This window comes from Tenrec ecaudatus, chromosome 6, assembly GCF_050624435.1.
Source record: "Tenrec ecaudatus isolate mTenEca1 chromosome 6, mTenEca1.hap1, whole genome shotgun sequence".
NCBI classification, from domain to species: Eukaryota; Metazoa; Chordata; class Mammalia; order Afrosoricida; family Tenrecidae; genus Tenrec; species Tenrec ecaudatus.
Window position 1 is genome coordinate 164,727,356 of NC_134535.1, and position 16,417 is coordinate 164,743,772.

General features: G+C 42.8%; 1 protein-coding gene across 2 annotated transcripts in view; it reads right to left on the minus strand.

Annotated features, from left to right (window-relative positions):
• Positions 1–16,417, minus strand: part of NSUN6 (NOP2/Sun RNA methyltransferase 6) — a 46,923-nt gene that overhangs the window by 25,437 nt on the left and 5,069 nt on the right. Inside the window, exons 3-4 of one of the 2 annotated variants that reach the window (XM_075552457.1) lie at positions 15,298–15,380; positions 2,001–2,110 (exon numbers count right to left, since the gene is read on the minus strand). In XM_075552457.1, coding sequence (XP_075408572.1) covers positions 2,001–2,110; positions 15,298–15,380 — 193 coding nt within the window. The remainder of the gene's footprint in view (positions 1–2,000; positions 2,111–15,297; positions 15,381–16,417) is intronic. The other variant, XM_075552458.1, reaches the window with a different exon arrangement.

Consider the following 16,417-nt stretch of genomic DNA (forward strand, 5'->3'; position numbering starts at 1 on the left):
ACACGTATAAATTTAGAGCACCATGAAATTGTACAACATTCAGAATTTATATGACCGATTAAACCTAGCTTTGTTGGCTTATTTTTTAATCAGTTCTCTAAACTGTCTCTAGTAACAAATCTCAATGACATTAAGTAAAGGGAAAACTATTCTTTTCCAAAAATCACCCTGAAGTGTAACCTATGCTAAATGCGTTTCACTCACTAACCCAACAAACTATAGTAAGCAACCTGTCAGTGAGCGCTAGGAAGAGATCAAGGGTCAACAAAATCTTCCTGTAAGGCCTTTCAGAGACAAGAGACAGAGGGAGACCTTTAATTAATAGATTTATTGAGGGAGGTGAGGTTTGTAGGGAACAGGAAATCAAAGGAAATGAGGTGAAAGGGGTTAGGGTAGCCGCATAAAGACAGGTTAGAGCTGGTCCTTTGTCTATAGCCAGAGAATTCGCTGAGGTATAAGGTACAGACCCACTGGCAAACTATACACAGTAAGATCTGGTGAGGGAAGGGTTAATGGTTTCTCCAGCAGCAGCAGCAGCTGGCTGCCTCTTCTCTTGCCTGGGAAACTGGCAGGGGACAGGGGGAAGAGTCCCAGGTGGGAAGGTGTTCACATAGGAAGCAGGGGTGAGAGGCAAGTGAGAGAGAAGACAAAGGAAACTCCAGAGTATTTATGTCTTGGGGACATCTACAAAGCTTGTAGACATGATGGATCCTGTGCAGCTCTCTGGTGGGTGCTGATGATTCCAATGGGGCAGGTGCCAGCGTTGGTGGGCAGACGTCAGTTAACCAGGTGGGCAGATGGGCAGAGTAAGCTTTGTAAACAGCTGCTGATTTTCTCTCAAGGCTGGTAAATATTATAGCCTTTGCGGACCACATTGGTGGCTCTATTGCTTATTATTATTTGTATTTTCCCACAAGTTTTTAAAACTTAAAAAAAATTTTAAAAACCCTTAGCTTACACATCATCCAAAACAGACTATGGGCCAGACTGCTATCAAGCAGTAGGATGTTAAACCTCTCTATTCACTAAACTCACTGCCATCAAGTCAATGCCACGTTGAACAACTCTACAGGACAGAGTGGAATTGCCCCTGTGGGTAGAGACTATTAACTCTTTACAGGAGTCAAAAGCCCCCTCTCCTGACAGGCAGTCAGTGGTTTTGCACTGCTGACCTTGGAGTTAGCAGACAAACACGTAACCAGTACGCTACCAGGGCTCCTCTAAACCTTGAGAGTAAATCAAATTACTTCTTTCACTGGCAAGGTAATTAAAAACCAGAGATTAAATGAGTTTTAATAAGTCTAAATCCACATTTCTTGATTTCAAGTACAGTGCCAGTGAATTATAAGAGCTAACCTATTAGGTGTAGGTAATTTGCCACAAAATAGGTGAAAAAAATTATGATCCTCCAGTTTCGATCAGATGTTGAGATTCCAGATTTTGACTATGGTCCTCACCAATGATAACAGCAGCCTGAGGGTTTAGGGCAATGCAGTCAAGAGTACAAGTAAAATCTCTTTGACAGCCTGGAACCGGACACCAAGCCTGCTGACAGTGAGTCCAGTCCGACCCATAGAGACACGACAGGGCAAAGGAGAACCGCTCCATAGGGTTTCCAGGGCTGCACCTCTGCATGACACCACAGTGCACACCTTCCTCCCAAAGAGCGGCTGGTGCCTCGACCATCAACCTTTGGATTCGCAGGTGAATCCTTAGCCGCTGTGCCACCTAGGTTCTACCCTCCCTATTACTCACGAAAAAAAACCCCGAAATAAATAGCAGCACACATACCTTAATTAGAAAGTTAAAAAAAATGCCAGGAAACCTTACATAATGCTGAACAGATTTATCTGCATCCGATAGAATTCTCCCTGGCCAGTCTCAAGGTGTAAATCGAAAACAATCTACCAGAAATCTCTCTGAAGGATGACTCTAGTGGACAGTGAACGGAGACTTTGAAGAGCCGCTGCTTTGGGGAGAAATGTGAAGAGCACACTCACATTTTGAAGCGGCCACGATCCCTGGGACGTAGACATGGGCTCCTCGCAGCACTGCACTGCCGCACTGGGCGCCCACGATGGCTTCACACGGCTGCTTCCCAATGCTCCTCCTGGGGCAGAAGAAAGAACAACGGAGCAAGGGGAGTTCATGCCTCGGAAGCGCACCAACCTTTTCAATGCTTTACTCTAAACCGTAAAGAAACAACACTTTTATTTTTGGTTATTTCAGGACACCGTCGGTAAGGTATAAATTTAAAACATGAAACGTCCTATAGATAAAAATTGAGGAAATTACTTTTTTTAAAGTGTGTACTTGAGAAAAGAATAAAATAGAGGTCCATCTGGTGGAAGGCAATAAAGTGGTGCCAACAATTGCTTAGTTAATAAATCCTTTTCAAAAACAACACTGCGAGGGGGTCAGATTACAAGGATAACTTCCTCCCTGGGGGACGGACAACAGAAAGGGGGTGAAGGGAGACGTCGGACAGTGCAAGATATGACAAAATAATAATAATTTATGAATTATCAAGGGTTCATAAGGGAGGGTGGAGCAGAGAGGGAGGGGAAAAATGAGGAGCTGATACCAAGGGCTCAAGTAGAAAGCAAATGTTTTGAGAATGATGATGGCAACGAATGCACAAATGTGCTTGACACAATGGAGGGATGTCTGGATTGTGATACGAGTTGTACGAGCCCCCAGTAAAATGATTAAACAGAAACAACCCCAACACTGTGTTCATTTTTTACATTAAGAGAGAAAAGAAGTAAACTTGTCTTTAAAGACTAAAACAGACAACTAATTAAGGAATTAAACTATAAGGCATGCCTGAAGCAGATAAGTGCACAGTACATCATGGCCACTTTAAACGGCGAGGAGAGATGACAGTAAAAGGCTTGGTTTGTCTTTTCACTTCCTTGCTGGGCACTTCCGTTTCTCACCTCCCATCCCTTCCTCAGACAGTTACCGTCTGTGGTGCTGTCTGAGGCGCACTGGACACTGGGCCACTAACCATAGGTCACACAGGGTGAGTCAGAATCGACCAGACGGCAATTAGCTTGGTTTTTTGAGGTATCATTCAGAAACCACTTTATTTCAAAGGACATCCATGATCTTGGTTCAAATCAGAGGTTCCCAAACTTATTTGGCCTACTGCCCCCAGTTCAGAAAAAAAAAAAAATTACTTACAGCTTCCCTAGCAATTACAAACGTTTGTGCTATTCCCCAAAACCTGCTTTTGCAGTCCCCGTGGATCATTCCAGTGCCCCCCTGGGGCAGGAGAGCTCACTTTGGGAAAACACTGATCCAAACCATCAAATCTCAATGAAAGATAAATGCCCCGAATGCCCATTAAAGGAAAACAGGATAAATAACATGTAGTACTTATGCACAAGATGCAACACTACTTTACCCAAAAAAGAGATGACGTCTTCAGACATGCTGTGTGAGGCCGGTTAGAGGAGAGAATGAAATCCAGTGGACTCATATATGTATAAGAACTTTATATCAAGAAGCCATTCTATATCAGGAAAACATCCCAGAGCAGTCCATACGTCCACTACTAGTCCATCAGTCCCTCTTCAGACTCGTGCAGCCACAAGCAATGATGCCGAATGCAGGAAGATCCCAGGTGGGTGGGTACAGAGTCCTGTGGATCTAATGGCTCTGGGCACAGCAAGGCCCTGGCAGCAATCAGGGTCAGCCAGAAGGTGAAGGCAGAGAGAGAAGGGGAGGTTCACAGGGCCCTTCTTATGAGAAGGCCACGCCCACAAGGAGTCACCATCAAGCTGTGACCCAATGAACAGGCTGACCTCCACTCCTACACTTTCAGCCATCTTCAAGTGTAAAGGCCCTGTGGGGAGTATAGCAAACCAATCAAAAGGGGCAAATATAGAGACCAACGTCTATTAAAGGGGCAAAGGGAGTGGGAGAATGATTGCCTGCAGAAAACTTTGTATGATGATAGAATATAAGTTTGGTTAATAGTTGCCTGGCAAACTGTAATTGAAACACTGACTTAGCTAATATTGTATAAAACATAATTCTTACAAAAATAATGTAGGTACTGAGGCGGCTTATGTGCGGCCAAATATCTCAGGGGACATGGTTGCTTGGTTTGAAGGTTTAGGATCATGGTTTAATGGGTCGTTGTGATTAGGTGCCATCAATTCAGTTTTGACACTCGTCCCACACCATCCTCATGACTACTCTTCTGTTTGAGCCCCCGGTTGCAGCCACCGTGTTCATCCATCTCGTCAGGGCCTGCCTCTTTCACGCTGCTCCCCCACTTTACCAAGCAAGATGTCCCTCTCCAGGACCTGGCTTCTCCAGACAACATGTCCAAAGTCCAGGAGATGAAGTCTCGGCCTCCTTGCCTCTAAGGAGCAATCTGGCTGCACTTCTCTGTCTGTTCTTTCGACAGGCCACAGCCCTGCTAATATTCTTCACCAACACCATAATTCAGATACATTGATCCTTCCTTTTTTTTTTTTAATTAATAGACCATTTCATTGGGGCTCTGACAGCTCTTATAACAATCCTTACAGCAACTGCATCAAGCATATTCGTACATATGTTGCCATCATTATTTTCTAAACATTTACTTTCTATTGATCCCTTGGTATCAGCTCTTTTTATCCTCCCTCCCTGCCCCCACCCTCATGACCCCTTGATAAATTATAAATTATTATTTTTATATCTTTCACTGACTGCTGCTTCCCTTTCCTGGCGGTTTCTGTTGTTCGTTCTCCTGAGGGGATTAACTCTTGCATGCACATCATGCAATCAAAAATGCCATGGCCCAGTCAGGCGCACCTTAGTCCTTGCTTTTCAATACTAAGAAGAGGTCTTGTGCAGCAGACTTATCCAGTGGAATGCACCTTTTGATCTCTTGAGCATGAAGGTGGATCTAAGCAAGATAAAACCCTTATAGCCTTTGATCTTTTCTGTTTGACATGACCAGTTGTGAGCATCTTGGTCTTCCTCACTCTGAGGAGCTGTCATCCACACTGAAGGCTGCGATCCTTGATCTTCATAAGCAAGTGCTTTAAGTCCTGCTCACTCTCAGCCAGCACGGTTGTGCCATCTGCATAGTACAGGTTCCTTGGTTTCTAACTCTAGGTCTTCATCCTTATAACCAGCATTTCTACTCATTTCTTCTAGTACTCAAAAGAAATCAAGCACCTTTTCCATTCTTTCTACTTTCCATAACTCGGCCTCACTATATCCTTTTCTATTTCTTTATCTCTGCTGCACTCTAGACAATTACAAGCAATTTTCTAGTCCAAACATTGTCTCTTTAGTTGGGTTTAATCAAAGTTTAACTCATTGAATAAATTTTTCATTTCAATGGTCAAACTTTTGTTTCTGGAACTTCTATTTGGTTCTTTTTCAAGTCCAGTTTATTTCCTCTTAGTCTCCTTGTCTTTAATGAGTTAAGATTCCTTGTTTGTTTTTTGTTTTGTTTTTTCTTTTTTTTGCTTTTCAACAATTTTTTCTTTGTTTCGAACATTTTTAGATGTGTTTTTTAGTGAACTAGAATTTGTTATTGATTCAAAATCGAGTCTAAAGATTTTTAAACATAGAATTGCATAGAGCTTATGTTATAATGATCAATTTGTTGTTGTTAGGTGCCATCCAGTTACTTCTGCCTCACAGCGACCCTCTGGATAACAGAACCTTGCCTGGTCCTGTCTCACACGTTGGCTGTTTGAGCCCATTGCTGTCGTAACTGTGTCCATCCCCCTCGCAGCGGCTCTTCCTCCTCCTTGCTGACACTATTTTAACAAGCACAATGTCCTTCGGCAGCATTGATTCATCCCACCCAATAGTATGTCCAAAGTATGTGAGACAAAGTTGTATCACGTGTTGTTGGAATTAAAGACTGAACAGAAAGACTCCGCATCACCAGGCTGCGGGAACTGGAGGAATCTGATGCGCTCCTCAGGAACATTCTATTCTGGTGGTCCTTCTAGCGAGGCAAATCTGCCGGTGTTTAGATATTCAGTACTCTTTACCAAACCAAACTCAAATGTTAGCAACTCTTCTGTGGGTTTCCTTATTCATGGTCCAGCTTTCGCACACATGCATGAGGCAACTGAAATCACCATGTTTGAGTCGGGCGCACCTTGAGTTATGCTCCCACCCCCACCCCCAAAGTGGTATCTTTGCTTTTTGTTTGTTTTGTTTTAATACTTGCGCCTTTTGCATCAGATGTGCCAAGGACAGTACATTGTCCAATTCCCTAACTCTTGTTCCATGGACATGAACCACAGATACAAGGGAAATGAAATTCTTGATGACTTCAGTGGTTTCTCCATGTGTGAGTTCAGCTCATTGGTTCAGTTGTGTGAGGTTTAAATCAACAATAAAGCCTATTTCACTCTTAAACAGTGGAATCGTTTACTGGTGCCCCAAAATAAGATATGTGCAGTGTGCATAGGAATTTGTTCATAGTTTTTTTTTTTAAACTATAGTCTGGCCTTCCAATGGGTCTGAGGGACAGTGAACTGGCCCCCTGTTTAAAAAGTTTAAGGACCCCTGGTTTAGGCCATACAAAAACTAGGAAAACTTCACCCAAATTGAAATCAAAGTTGCTGAAAGGGGTAAAGGACTATAATTCGGTAGATTTCTGGTTTTGCTTACTCAGAAAGATTTAAGGATTTTTTTGCCAGTGTCATCGGAAACCTCTTTTGGCGACAGCACAGGTGGGTAATGCTAGCATGAGGTGACTATGGAGACGTGTGCTGGAAGAGAAGTACAGTCTCCTTGCAATGGCCTTGCTGGCAAAGGTGGCGACAGCTGAGCAGCTCACCTGAGATGGTGAGGTCTCCTGCAGCCCAGCAGGCCCTGGGCATGTGAGTCCAGGCCCCACACCGGAGCACAGGTGTTCACATGACAGCCAATTCACAAAACATCTTATGTCACGCAACACATGGTGGGCATTAAGCACCCCTACCTATACACTGACTGTTTGGTCTCTATCAGATCATTCAATTTGCTAACGTTCTCGTGAAAAGCCAATCTCCCGGTCTGTTCTATTCTGATGAACCACACTCAAGGGATGTCAGCTCTCAGTGTAGCTTTTAACTACGGGAAGTGGGTGTGTGTGTGTGTGTGTGTGTGTGTGTGTGTGTGTGTACGTGCATCATTAAACCATGCCACTCCAGGTTTCCCTGGCCTTTTGCCAAGCACCTCAGGAACTTGGCAAACGTGGAACCTACTTTTTATGTTAATTTCCCAGCTTGCAGATTCCAAGGTGACTTGGGAAGTATGAATTTAAATTTTAGACCTGTGAGTTACGGAACTATAGTTGTACATTCTCAGAAGAAATATTCCCTACCCATCCCCTACACACCCCCACTCCAGATTGTAAGAAACTCACTTTCTGACTACTTTCTTGTACTGACCGCTGGGTACTCCTTTGCCCCTTCCTGCCACATACCCATCCAGACCCTGCAGTAAAAACCAAATTGTGCACACTCGGGTGACCCACCGCTTCCACGCCACCCCCCTCAATCTTAGCTCTCATGTCTACTGCAATGTTTTCAGGTACTTTTCATGACTCCCCCATGAATAATTCACTTATATTCTTCATCACTTTATTGGGAGCTCTCAGATATAAGTCCATAATTCAATTAAACCAAGCATGATTGTACGATTGCTACCACCATCAGTTTCAAAACATTTTCTTTCTTCTTGAACTCTGATATCAAAGGCCCTTTATCTCCTCCCTCCTCTACCCTATCCCCCAGGAACCCTTATTATATTATATAATTATTATTATTATTATTATTATTATTGGGTGTCTCTTAGGCCATACAATGTGTCCATTCACCTGCAATTCTGTTCATTCCCCTCCAGCTGTCAATGTTATCAGTTCCCCCTTCCCCACCTCTTCCCATACCCTCACGGAATCATTATTTCTGTTACTACCTCTGAAGGGTTATCTGTTTTGACTTTCATGGTTCAAATGATCTTAATTATACAAATGTACATTTGCAGGGCTAACAAGATTAAGAAGGTAAAACAAAGACAATGATAGTAAGGGGAGGAAATAGAAAGACCTAAACCACTTCCTAATGCCATGACCTTGTAATACAGTTCCTCATGTAGGGACCCCCAACCATAAAATTATTTTTGTTGCTACTTCATAACTGTAATTTTGCTACTGCTATGAATCGTCATGTAAATATCTGATATGCAGGATGTATTTTCATTGCTGCAAACTGAACATACTGAAAGCATAGTGATTAATCACAAAAACAGTATGCAATTATATATTGTGAAATATTTATTTCTAATTACAAATAAGTGAAATGTTGTCTTGAAGCGTGGTGTAGCATGGTTAACAGTCTTCATGCCGGGTACTCATTTGTGGGGTATCTGCATGTGGGCGGACCCGCCTGGAGACAAATAGAGGAGCGGTGTCTTGCTTCCTAAGACCATCGGAAATATGTGTCTTCCAATGGTTTTAGGTGACCCTGTGAAAGGGTCATTTGACCCCCAAAGGGGTCGTGACACAAAGGTTGTGAACCACTGACCTAGAGACTAGTTAGGTGTTTCCTCAGTGCTCTACTACAGCCTGGATATATCATCCCTTCCGTATGGCCCTGTGAGGGACTGTGCAGTTATGGGTGTGTTTTTGGACTCCTCTGTCTATACTCCCTCTTATCAATTTGATTGCTTTTTTTGAATCCCCATCAACACCTCATGATCACACTGGCCGGTGTGCTTCTTCTAGGTGGGCTTTGTTGCTTCTCTGCTACATGGCCGCATGTTTTACCTGAAGCCTTTAAGACTCCGGACACTATATCTTTTAATAGCTTTGTTCACCACATTTACTTATGCACCTATTTTGTCTTCAGCAATCATGTTGGGAAGGTCAGTATCATCCAGTGCCACATTATCAGAACCGTTCTCGTGCTGAGGTAAGATTTAAGTAGAGGCCCAAAGTCCATCTGCTTCCTTATTGCATTTACATAGATATATTATAAATATATATACACACAGAGAAATATACCTATCTTTATATATTTACATATCTATATTAATGCCTATATAATTTTTACTATCATCTTCTTTCCTTTTCTTCTTTTTTCTTTCTTCCTGCCCCACTATCATCTTTACCCATTGTTCGCCTCTCAGAAATTTCAATTGATCAAACTCGATCACAAATGCCACCCCCTCCTCACCATCATTTTAGTATCCTTGCTGTTGCCCTGTCCCTGTCATTATTGGCTCACTGCTCACCCCCACCCCTCCCCACCTGTCCCCCCCACTCCCAGCCGTTGGCCCCATGGTTGCTTACTCTGCCTATCTTAGCTGTGTGCTTCATAGTCTATATGCAAACAGCTTTTTATTTTAGTGTTCCTAAGTGTATGTAGCAGAAACATTTTTAGGTCTAATTTATCAGACTTTTTGGAACTGAAAGACTCTAAAGAGCTTCCTAAATTGTTTCCAATTTCACATTTCATTTTCTCTTGGGGGAAAAACTTGTTCAAACTGTTCCCTCACCACCATAAGTCTAATGTAAGACATACATTTAATATTGCAATCCTCCACACACCTCTGTAGATGTATATGTGTGAATGTATGTATGTATATGTGTACACACACACACATCAAGGTGCTTCAAAAAGTTAATGAAAAAACTGTATTAAAAGACTAGGGTCACTGGTTCAGCCCCCAGGCACTCTAGGGGAGAAAGATGAGGCAGCCTGCTGCTGTGAAGTGAGCATCTCAGAAACGCCCACAGCACTGCTGTGAGTTGGATCCAGTCTTTAGTCATACAAATAACAGACAGACACAGATACACATAGCATCTACATATATAACACAGATACACATAGCATCTACATATATAACAGATACACATAGCATCTACATATATAACAGATACACATAGCATCTACATATATAACACAGATACACATAGCATCTACATACATAACACAGATACACATAGCATCTACATATATAACTGGTTCAGTCCGATATGTCTGTGTTTCGATATATTTGTCTTTATAAATATTTCATGAAACAAAATCTTTACTATCATGCAAAATGATCTATAATAAAAGATGCCATTTCTCTTGAGACACACTCATAAAAACCTATTAAATTGATTGTACAAACCACTAATGGGTCATAATCCACAAAGCCAGTTTAGAAAATGTGGTTTTATGTTATTACCAGCATTATATTTCTAAAATACAGTTCTGATTCTATGAAGAAATTATTTGACTCCTACATTCTAAGCAATAAAGGAGGCATTCCTTAGCAAAATACCCCTTAAACTTCACAGCTTGCCTGCCCCAACGTCTTCAGGTGAATCTTTCTCCAACCTTACTAAAGTCTATGCCGTAGGCAAACCTAGCCACATGGCTCATGAACTGCCAAGCCTTTTCATGCCTCTACTTCGTTTGCCCTTGCCCACCCTTCCTCATCAGTCGAAATCTTTTTCAACTTAAAAGCTAACGTGAAACGTCTGTGCCGAGAATCCATGTCACATCTCTGCCCTCAGTCCTGATTCGCCTATGCTCCAATGGGATTCAATTTATACTGACACTGGCCACTCCAGGAACAAGGTTGAAGAACAAAACACAGAATGTAGAAGCAACAAGTAAAAAGAAGAAAGTCTTATCCACAAGATTCTAATTGGGGAATGTCCAGAAACAACGTTGATTCTGAGAAAGGTCTGCCTGCCAGGTTGGTCCTCAGCTAATTTCTGGAATGTTGCCTGACAACAGTGAAACCGAACTTGCCCTTAGTAACAAGAGCGGCTCGCGGTGCCTAAAATGTCTGTATAAACCATATGGTTTCTGGCAAACACACGCTTCCTTTTGGAGAGTCTGGGATTTGGGTAAATGCTATGAAGGTATCTACCTGACCAACTCCCAATAAAACTTTGAGCATTCAGTCACTAATGAATTTCCCTGACAGACATCTACTTGACAAATGGTGCTTGCTATCAAATCTCTCACATGAGAACTGCAAAGCACACTCACTGCTAACGAGTCAAGTCCAACTCACAGCAATCCTATAGGACAGGGGAAAACTGCTAGTGTGTGGGGGCTTCCAGCGCCGTAAACTGCTAGTGTGTGGGGGCTTCCAGCGCCATAAACTGCTAGTGTGTGTGGGCTGCCAACACCGTCAGTCTGTACGCAGGCTGTGCCTGGTTGTTTCGCAATGTTGAGCCTAAGTTAGCATCCCACCACTCATCCACTCCACGGCCGTGGGTCCTCACTTGAGAACTGTTACTGATCCCGAGAACATGACTGTAATTAGTTGTATCTGTTTTGTTATATGGAATAGAATCCCTTCCTGTCTGTGTGATCTCTTTAGCAGACAACCTGTAAAGTACATCGCATCCCAGTTTCATGCTTAGTTAATAGTATAACTCTTTTCTTTCTCTTCTATGTCTGTGGAGAGTGTGCCTGGGTAGACGGACACTGCTAAGATTGCTCCCCCAACCATGTGCACAGCAATGAACAGGTGGCGTCACCAGATGTGCACCCTCCCAGGTAGAGCCGAACAGGTTGCGCTCTGCCTTCTTGTTTCAACGCTCCTTCCATACACGCGAGTCCTTTACGTAGTCAACTTAGCGACACCTTTGCTGCCTTTCCGGGCTTTTAGTTGGCCGTTTTGCTAAAGATGATTCCCCCAAGCACACATCTGTTAGAAAAACTTGCTTGGGCCATGAGTTCAATGCGAACGAATCAGCAATATATACTAAATACAAAGCCCCTATGGAACGCGCTTTGTGTTGTTCAGCGGATGAAATGCTGTAAACAAAGCAAGCAGGAACATGACCCTGTATTTCCCCTAAAGCAATGTTTCCGTGTTCATTGTGTTACTGGTAATTTCAGAGTGTCGCTACCACGAATAATAAGAAATCAGTATATGCATTCTGTTTTTGTCTCAGAATCCTTCGTAAAGACTACTGATGCTATTAACAGTAAAGTCGACGCTGCAAGTACTCAAGGAATTCCTACATAACAAGCTGTTATAATCAGCCACATTTTCAAACTACAAAGGTTACCAGGCCGATACTCTCAAGCAAGAGCCTGACCACAGCAGCACAGATGAGACGCACTTCAGATGGAGACAGGAGGTGCTACGGCCCCAGGTAGGGCTCTTGTCACCAAAAAGAATTAATCCGGATAAAAATTTCACAAATAAACTTTGCCATGAAGGCTTAAAAGTAAGCCCAGCTCTATCTGAATTACGCTCACTGAATAAGAAAGTTTGATGATTACTGTCTTATTAATCTTTACAATGTTAAAAATGAACAGTAAATAAAAATCAGCTGGCAAGGGCTGGGGAGAACACTTAAGCATGCAAGTATCCCCATTTTGTGTTGTAGAGAGTCAACAGACCCTTTCTAAGAGTGACAATGACTTTAAGAAACAAAATAAGGCTCTTGTTAACTTTACAATCCAAGAGTGTCCTAAAAAATAATGAATTGCGGGGGGGGAAATGAGGAACTGATGCCAGGGGCTTATGTGAAGAGCAAATGTTTTGAGAATGATGAGAGTAATGAATGTACAAATGTGCTTTATACAATTGATGTATGTATGGACTGTGATAAAGAGTTGTATGATCCCCCGATAAAATGACTTAAAAAATTAATGACTTGCTCCCTTTTATGATAGGTGTATTGCTGTTGTTGTCAGGTGCCACCTAGTCTATTCTAACCCGTAGCTACCCGAGGCACAACGGAATGCAGCAGCCCCTGGTCCACGCCAGCCTCACAATTGTTCCCATGCCTCAGCCCATTGGTGCAGCCTTCAATCCATCTCCCGAAGGGCCGCCCCCTCCTTTGCTGCCCCTTCGCTTTACCAAGCATGATGTTCAAAGTATGTGAGATGAAGTCTTGCCAACCTTGCCTATAAGAAGCACTCTGGCCATACGTCTTCCAAGACAGGCAGGTTTGTCCTTTTAGCAATCTGTGGTCCTTTCACTGTTCTTCTCCAGCACCACAACTGAAATACATCGATTCTTCTGTGGTCTTCCTTATTGAATGTCCAATTTTCACATGCATGTGAAGCAATGGAAAATGTCAGGCACACCTTAGTCCTCAAAGTGACATCCTTGCTTTTCAGTACTCTGAAGAGGTCTTGTGCAGCAGATTCACCTAGGTAAATAGATCTCGTACAGTGGCTCTCAACCCTCTTATTGCCAAGACCCTTTCATCCAGCTCCTCATGTTGTGGTGACCTTCCCCCAACCATAAAATGATTTTCATTGCTACTTCATCACTGTCATTTTGCGACTGTTATGAAACAGGTAACCCCTGTGAAAGGGTTGTTCGAGCCCCAAAGGGGTTCCGATCCACAGGTTGAGAACCATTGATGTAGTAGGTATACAGACCTGTTATTTTAAAGGATTTTTGAGCACTTTCCGGCAGTAGGTCAACATTTGTGTTTTATCGTTTACTAAGATTGCAGCCCTGATGGTTCAATGATTAAGCACTCAGTTGCTCAAAGACTGGTGGTTTGAAACCAACCAGCACCTGCATGGTGGAAAGACTCAGAGATCTACTCCCATCTCTACTACAGCCTAGAAAACCCTAAAGCTTAATTCTTAGCTAGGGTGAGGAAAGTCCACCCACGGGCCAGATCAGATCCTAGAAATCATCAATGCCAGTTACCATCACAAACCTCATCAAAAAGCAGACGTAGCCATTACATTACAGGTGAGCTAATTAAACATTTGCCCAGTATGGCCTGTGAATGATGTTATAAATACCAAAATGCCTCTTGGCAGAACGCCCCCCCCCCATGCTACACGATGACAAAATAATTTCAATGACACCTAACAACATTTTAGTGAGTAGTCTAGATCCCACCCAAGACTAGGAAAAAAGATTATGAAGTTCAGGAAAAAGTAAGAGGTATAGGAAATCATTCAAGTTCAATCAGTTAAATTCATTCAAAGAACCAATATGGCCCGTACTGGCAACACTGGAAGGGGAGGAATCTCCCCTATCTTCCTACAAACCTTAACTGCCCATTTTTCTTACAGATCAATCTAGTAACACTTCAATCTAAAGAACAAGGAGACCTCTGAGCCAGCGATTCCATGTCGCAGCAATTTGTCCTAAAAGCATGACTGCACACAGGGACAAAGAAACATCCAAGATTATTGGCTGCAGTACTGCTAGTAATAATGAACAATCGAATTTCTTCAAAATCTCTGTATTTCTTAATATTGTACAGGATTAAAAAAAGAGAGAAATTGCATAACATACTAGGTACTATTAAACGAATGAAATCACACGGAATATATTTCTTGAAAGTCATGGGAAAAGGTCCACAGAAGTTTTATTAAGGGAACTGTTATAGAACCAGCTTATTTACAATGATGTGTACTCATGGACAGACAGGTGCCTTCAGATAAGCAGGCAGAAGGATGGAGACTGTCGAGAGCAGTGGTCCTCCACCTTCCTAATGCCAAGACCCTTTCACACAGCTCCTCATGTGGTGGTGATCCTCCAACCATTACATTATTTTCATTGCTGCTTCAATACTGTCATTTTGCTACTGTTATGAATCAGGGGTCCCCTGTGAAAGGGCCGTTTGACTCGGAAATGGGTCACGACTCACAGGTTGAGATCTGCTGCTGTAAATCACGGTCGCACCATGTGTGTCAAAATAAAACTGTCCATGGAGTTTTCAACATAAATTGCTATTCTGACAAATCACCAGGTCTTGCTTCTGAGGTGCCTATAGATCCAAACCACTAACCATTCAGTTAGCAGCCAAATACATGAACTATTTGCATTATTCAGGGACTCCATATCATAATTGGAGATTTTTAAATGCTCCTTGAGAATACAATTCTCAAATTAATGTAAAAGTTTTGTTTTCATTTTTCAAAGATATGCTTTCCAAAGACATAAAGCAAGGAGAACAGTTTCTGATACCTATTAATTTTCAGAGTTGTTGAATTATTTAAAAATTCTAGAAACATCAGCTATAGAAGTAAAAATTTTGTTACTTTATATCTTTGTTACTTTTTTTTAAGCTTTAAATTTGCATTGAAATTTTATATGAAATATAAGCTTCTCAGAAAGTTAACAAAAAATTCAATCCATAAACTAAATGGATCCAAAATGCACTACCCTCAAGATATTTAGACCCATGTTTCATCCCTTTTTTGGTGATATTTTCTATGATGCATTATAAACTTGCAACTGCCTGGTTATCTATGGAGAAACTAAGTACTAGGAGATCTTGTGACAAGAGAACTCTCAAAGTTATTTGAAACATAATTTGAAAATAAAATCGCTGCAAACCTCGGTCCGACGACAGGAATGAGTAAGACTTCCGGGAGGTCGGGATGCTGAAGCACCGGGACACTTCGTGCAGGAAACTGCTGCTTGAACAAGCACACGGGCAAACACAGCCGTTAGGGTAGCTGCGGTAGTTCACGCCACAGGGCTCTCCCCGCTCAAGCTCTGCCACAGGAGGACGCTGGCTGGGGACACGTGTTATTGTGAGTGTGAGTACTGAGTCCGAGTTTAAAAAGATCTCGAAACCTTTCCTCTCAAATGTTCAGATGTGCTTTCTGCCTACCTTTACAAAAACAAACGCACAAAATGTGTCTCTTAAGTGACTTGCTTGGAAAACACGAGGCTTCAGAAAGTTCATGGAACAATGCCATTATCTTTTCATTCCATTTCTCTGCAAACTTTTTGAAGACCCCTCATCTATCTGATATAGAGACGCTTGTGAACAGGCTCGTCGGCGTGGAGGTTCTTTTATGCTGGCTAAATACTATGGAGTACACGATGCTAACACGGCATACCCTTTGGTTTGGGTGAGGGAAACAAGGACTTTGGGCAGAGGGTGAAGGTTTTCTGATTGCTCAGCTGTCAGACTGGACAGAGGTGCCAGGCCAGTGGAGTGCCGGAGCCACTTCACACAGGCTCATGAGAGCCGGCTGTGTGTGCTGAGCCCTAGACTCACGGTCATGGTGGTACCCTGAACTCAGCCACAGTGGGATTTACACAATTCACTTCACACACACACACACACACACACACACACACACACATACACACACACACACACACGGCTGCTTCTCCTCCCAAGGTGGCTGGGAAATACGCACCAGCATACAGCCATGGAGGCAGAAGATGCCGGGCACGGCACACAGCGGAAGAGAATGAAGGGTAGCTGTAGTCCCTGGTTACTCTGAGTCATAATGGACGCGAGAGCAGTGCCTTTGGTTTTGGGGGCTTTGATTCAATAGATAAAAGTCCCTAAGTCTGCATTTGATTACAGCCAACAACGTCCCAGAGAGCAGCTCTACTCTCTATGGCCTCGGGTCACCATGAGTCGAAGGAACGTTCCAGAGACAGTACAAGCACAAGATGCATGTGCAGTGCACAGCATAACGGGGACTGCGTTCCG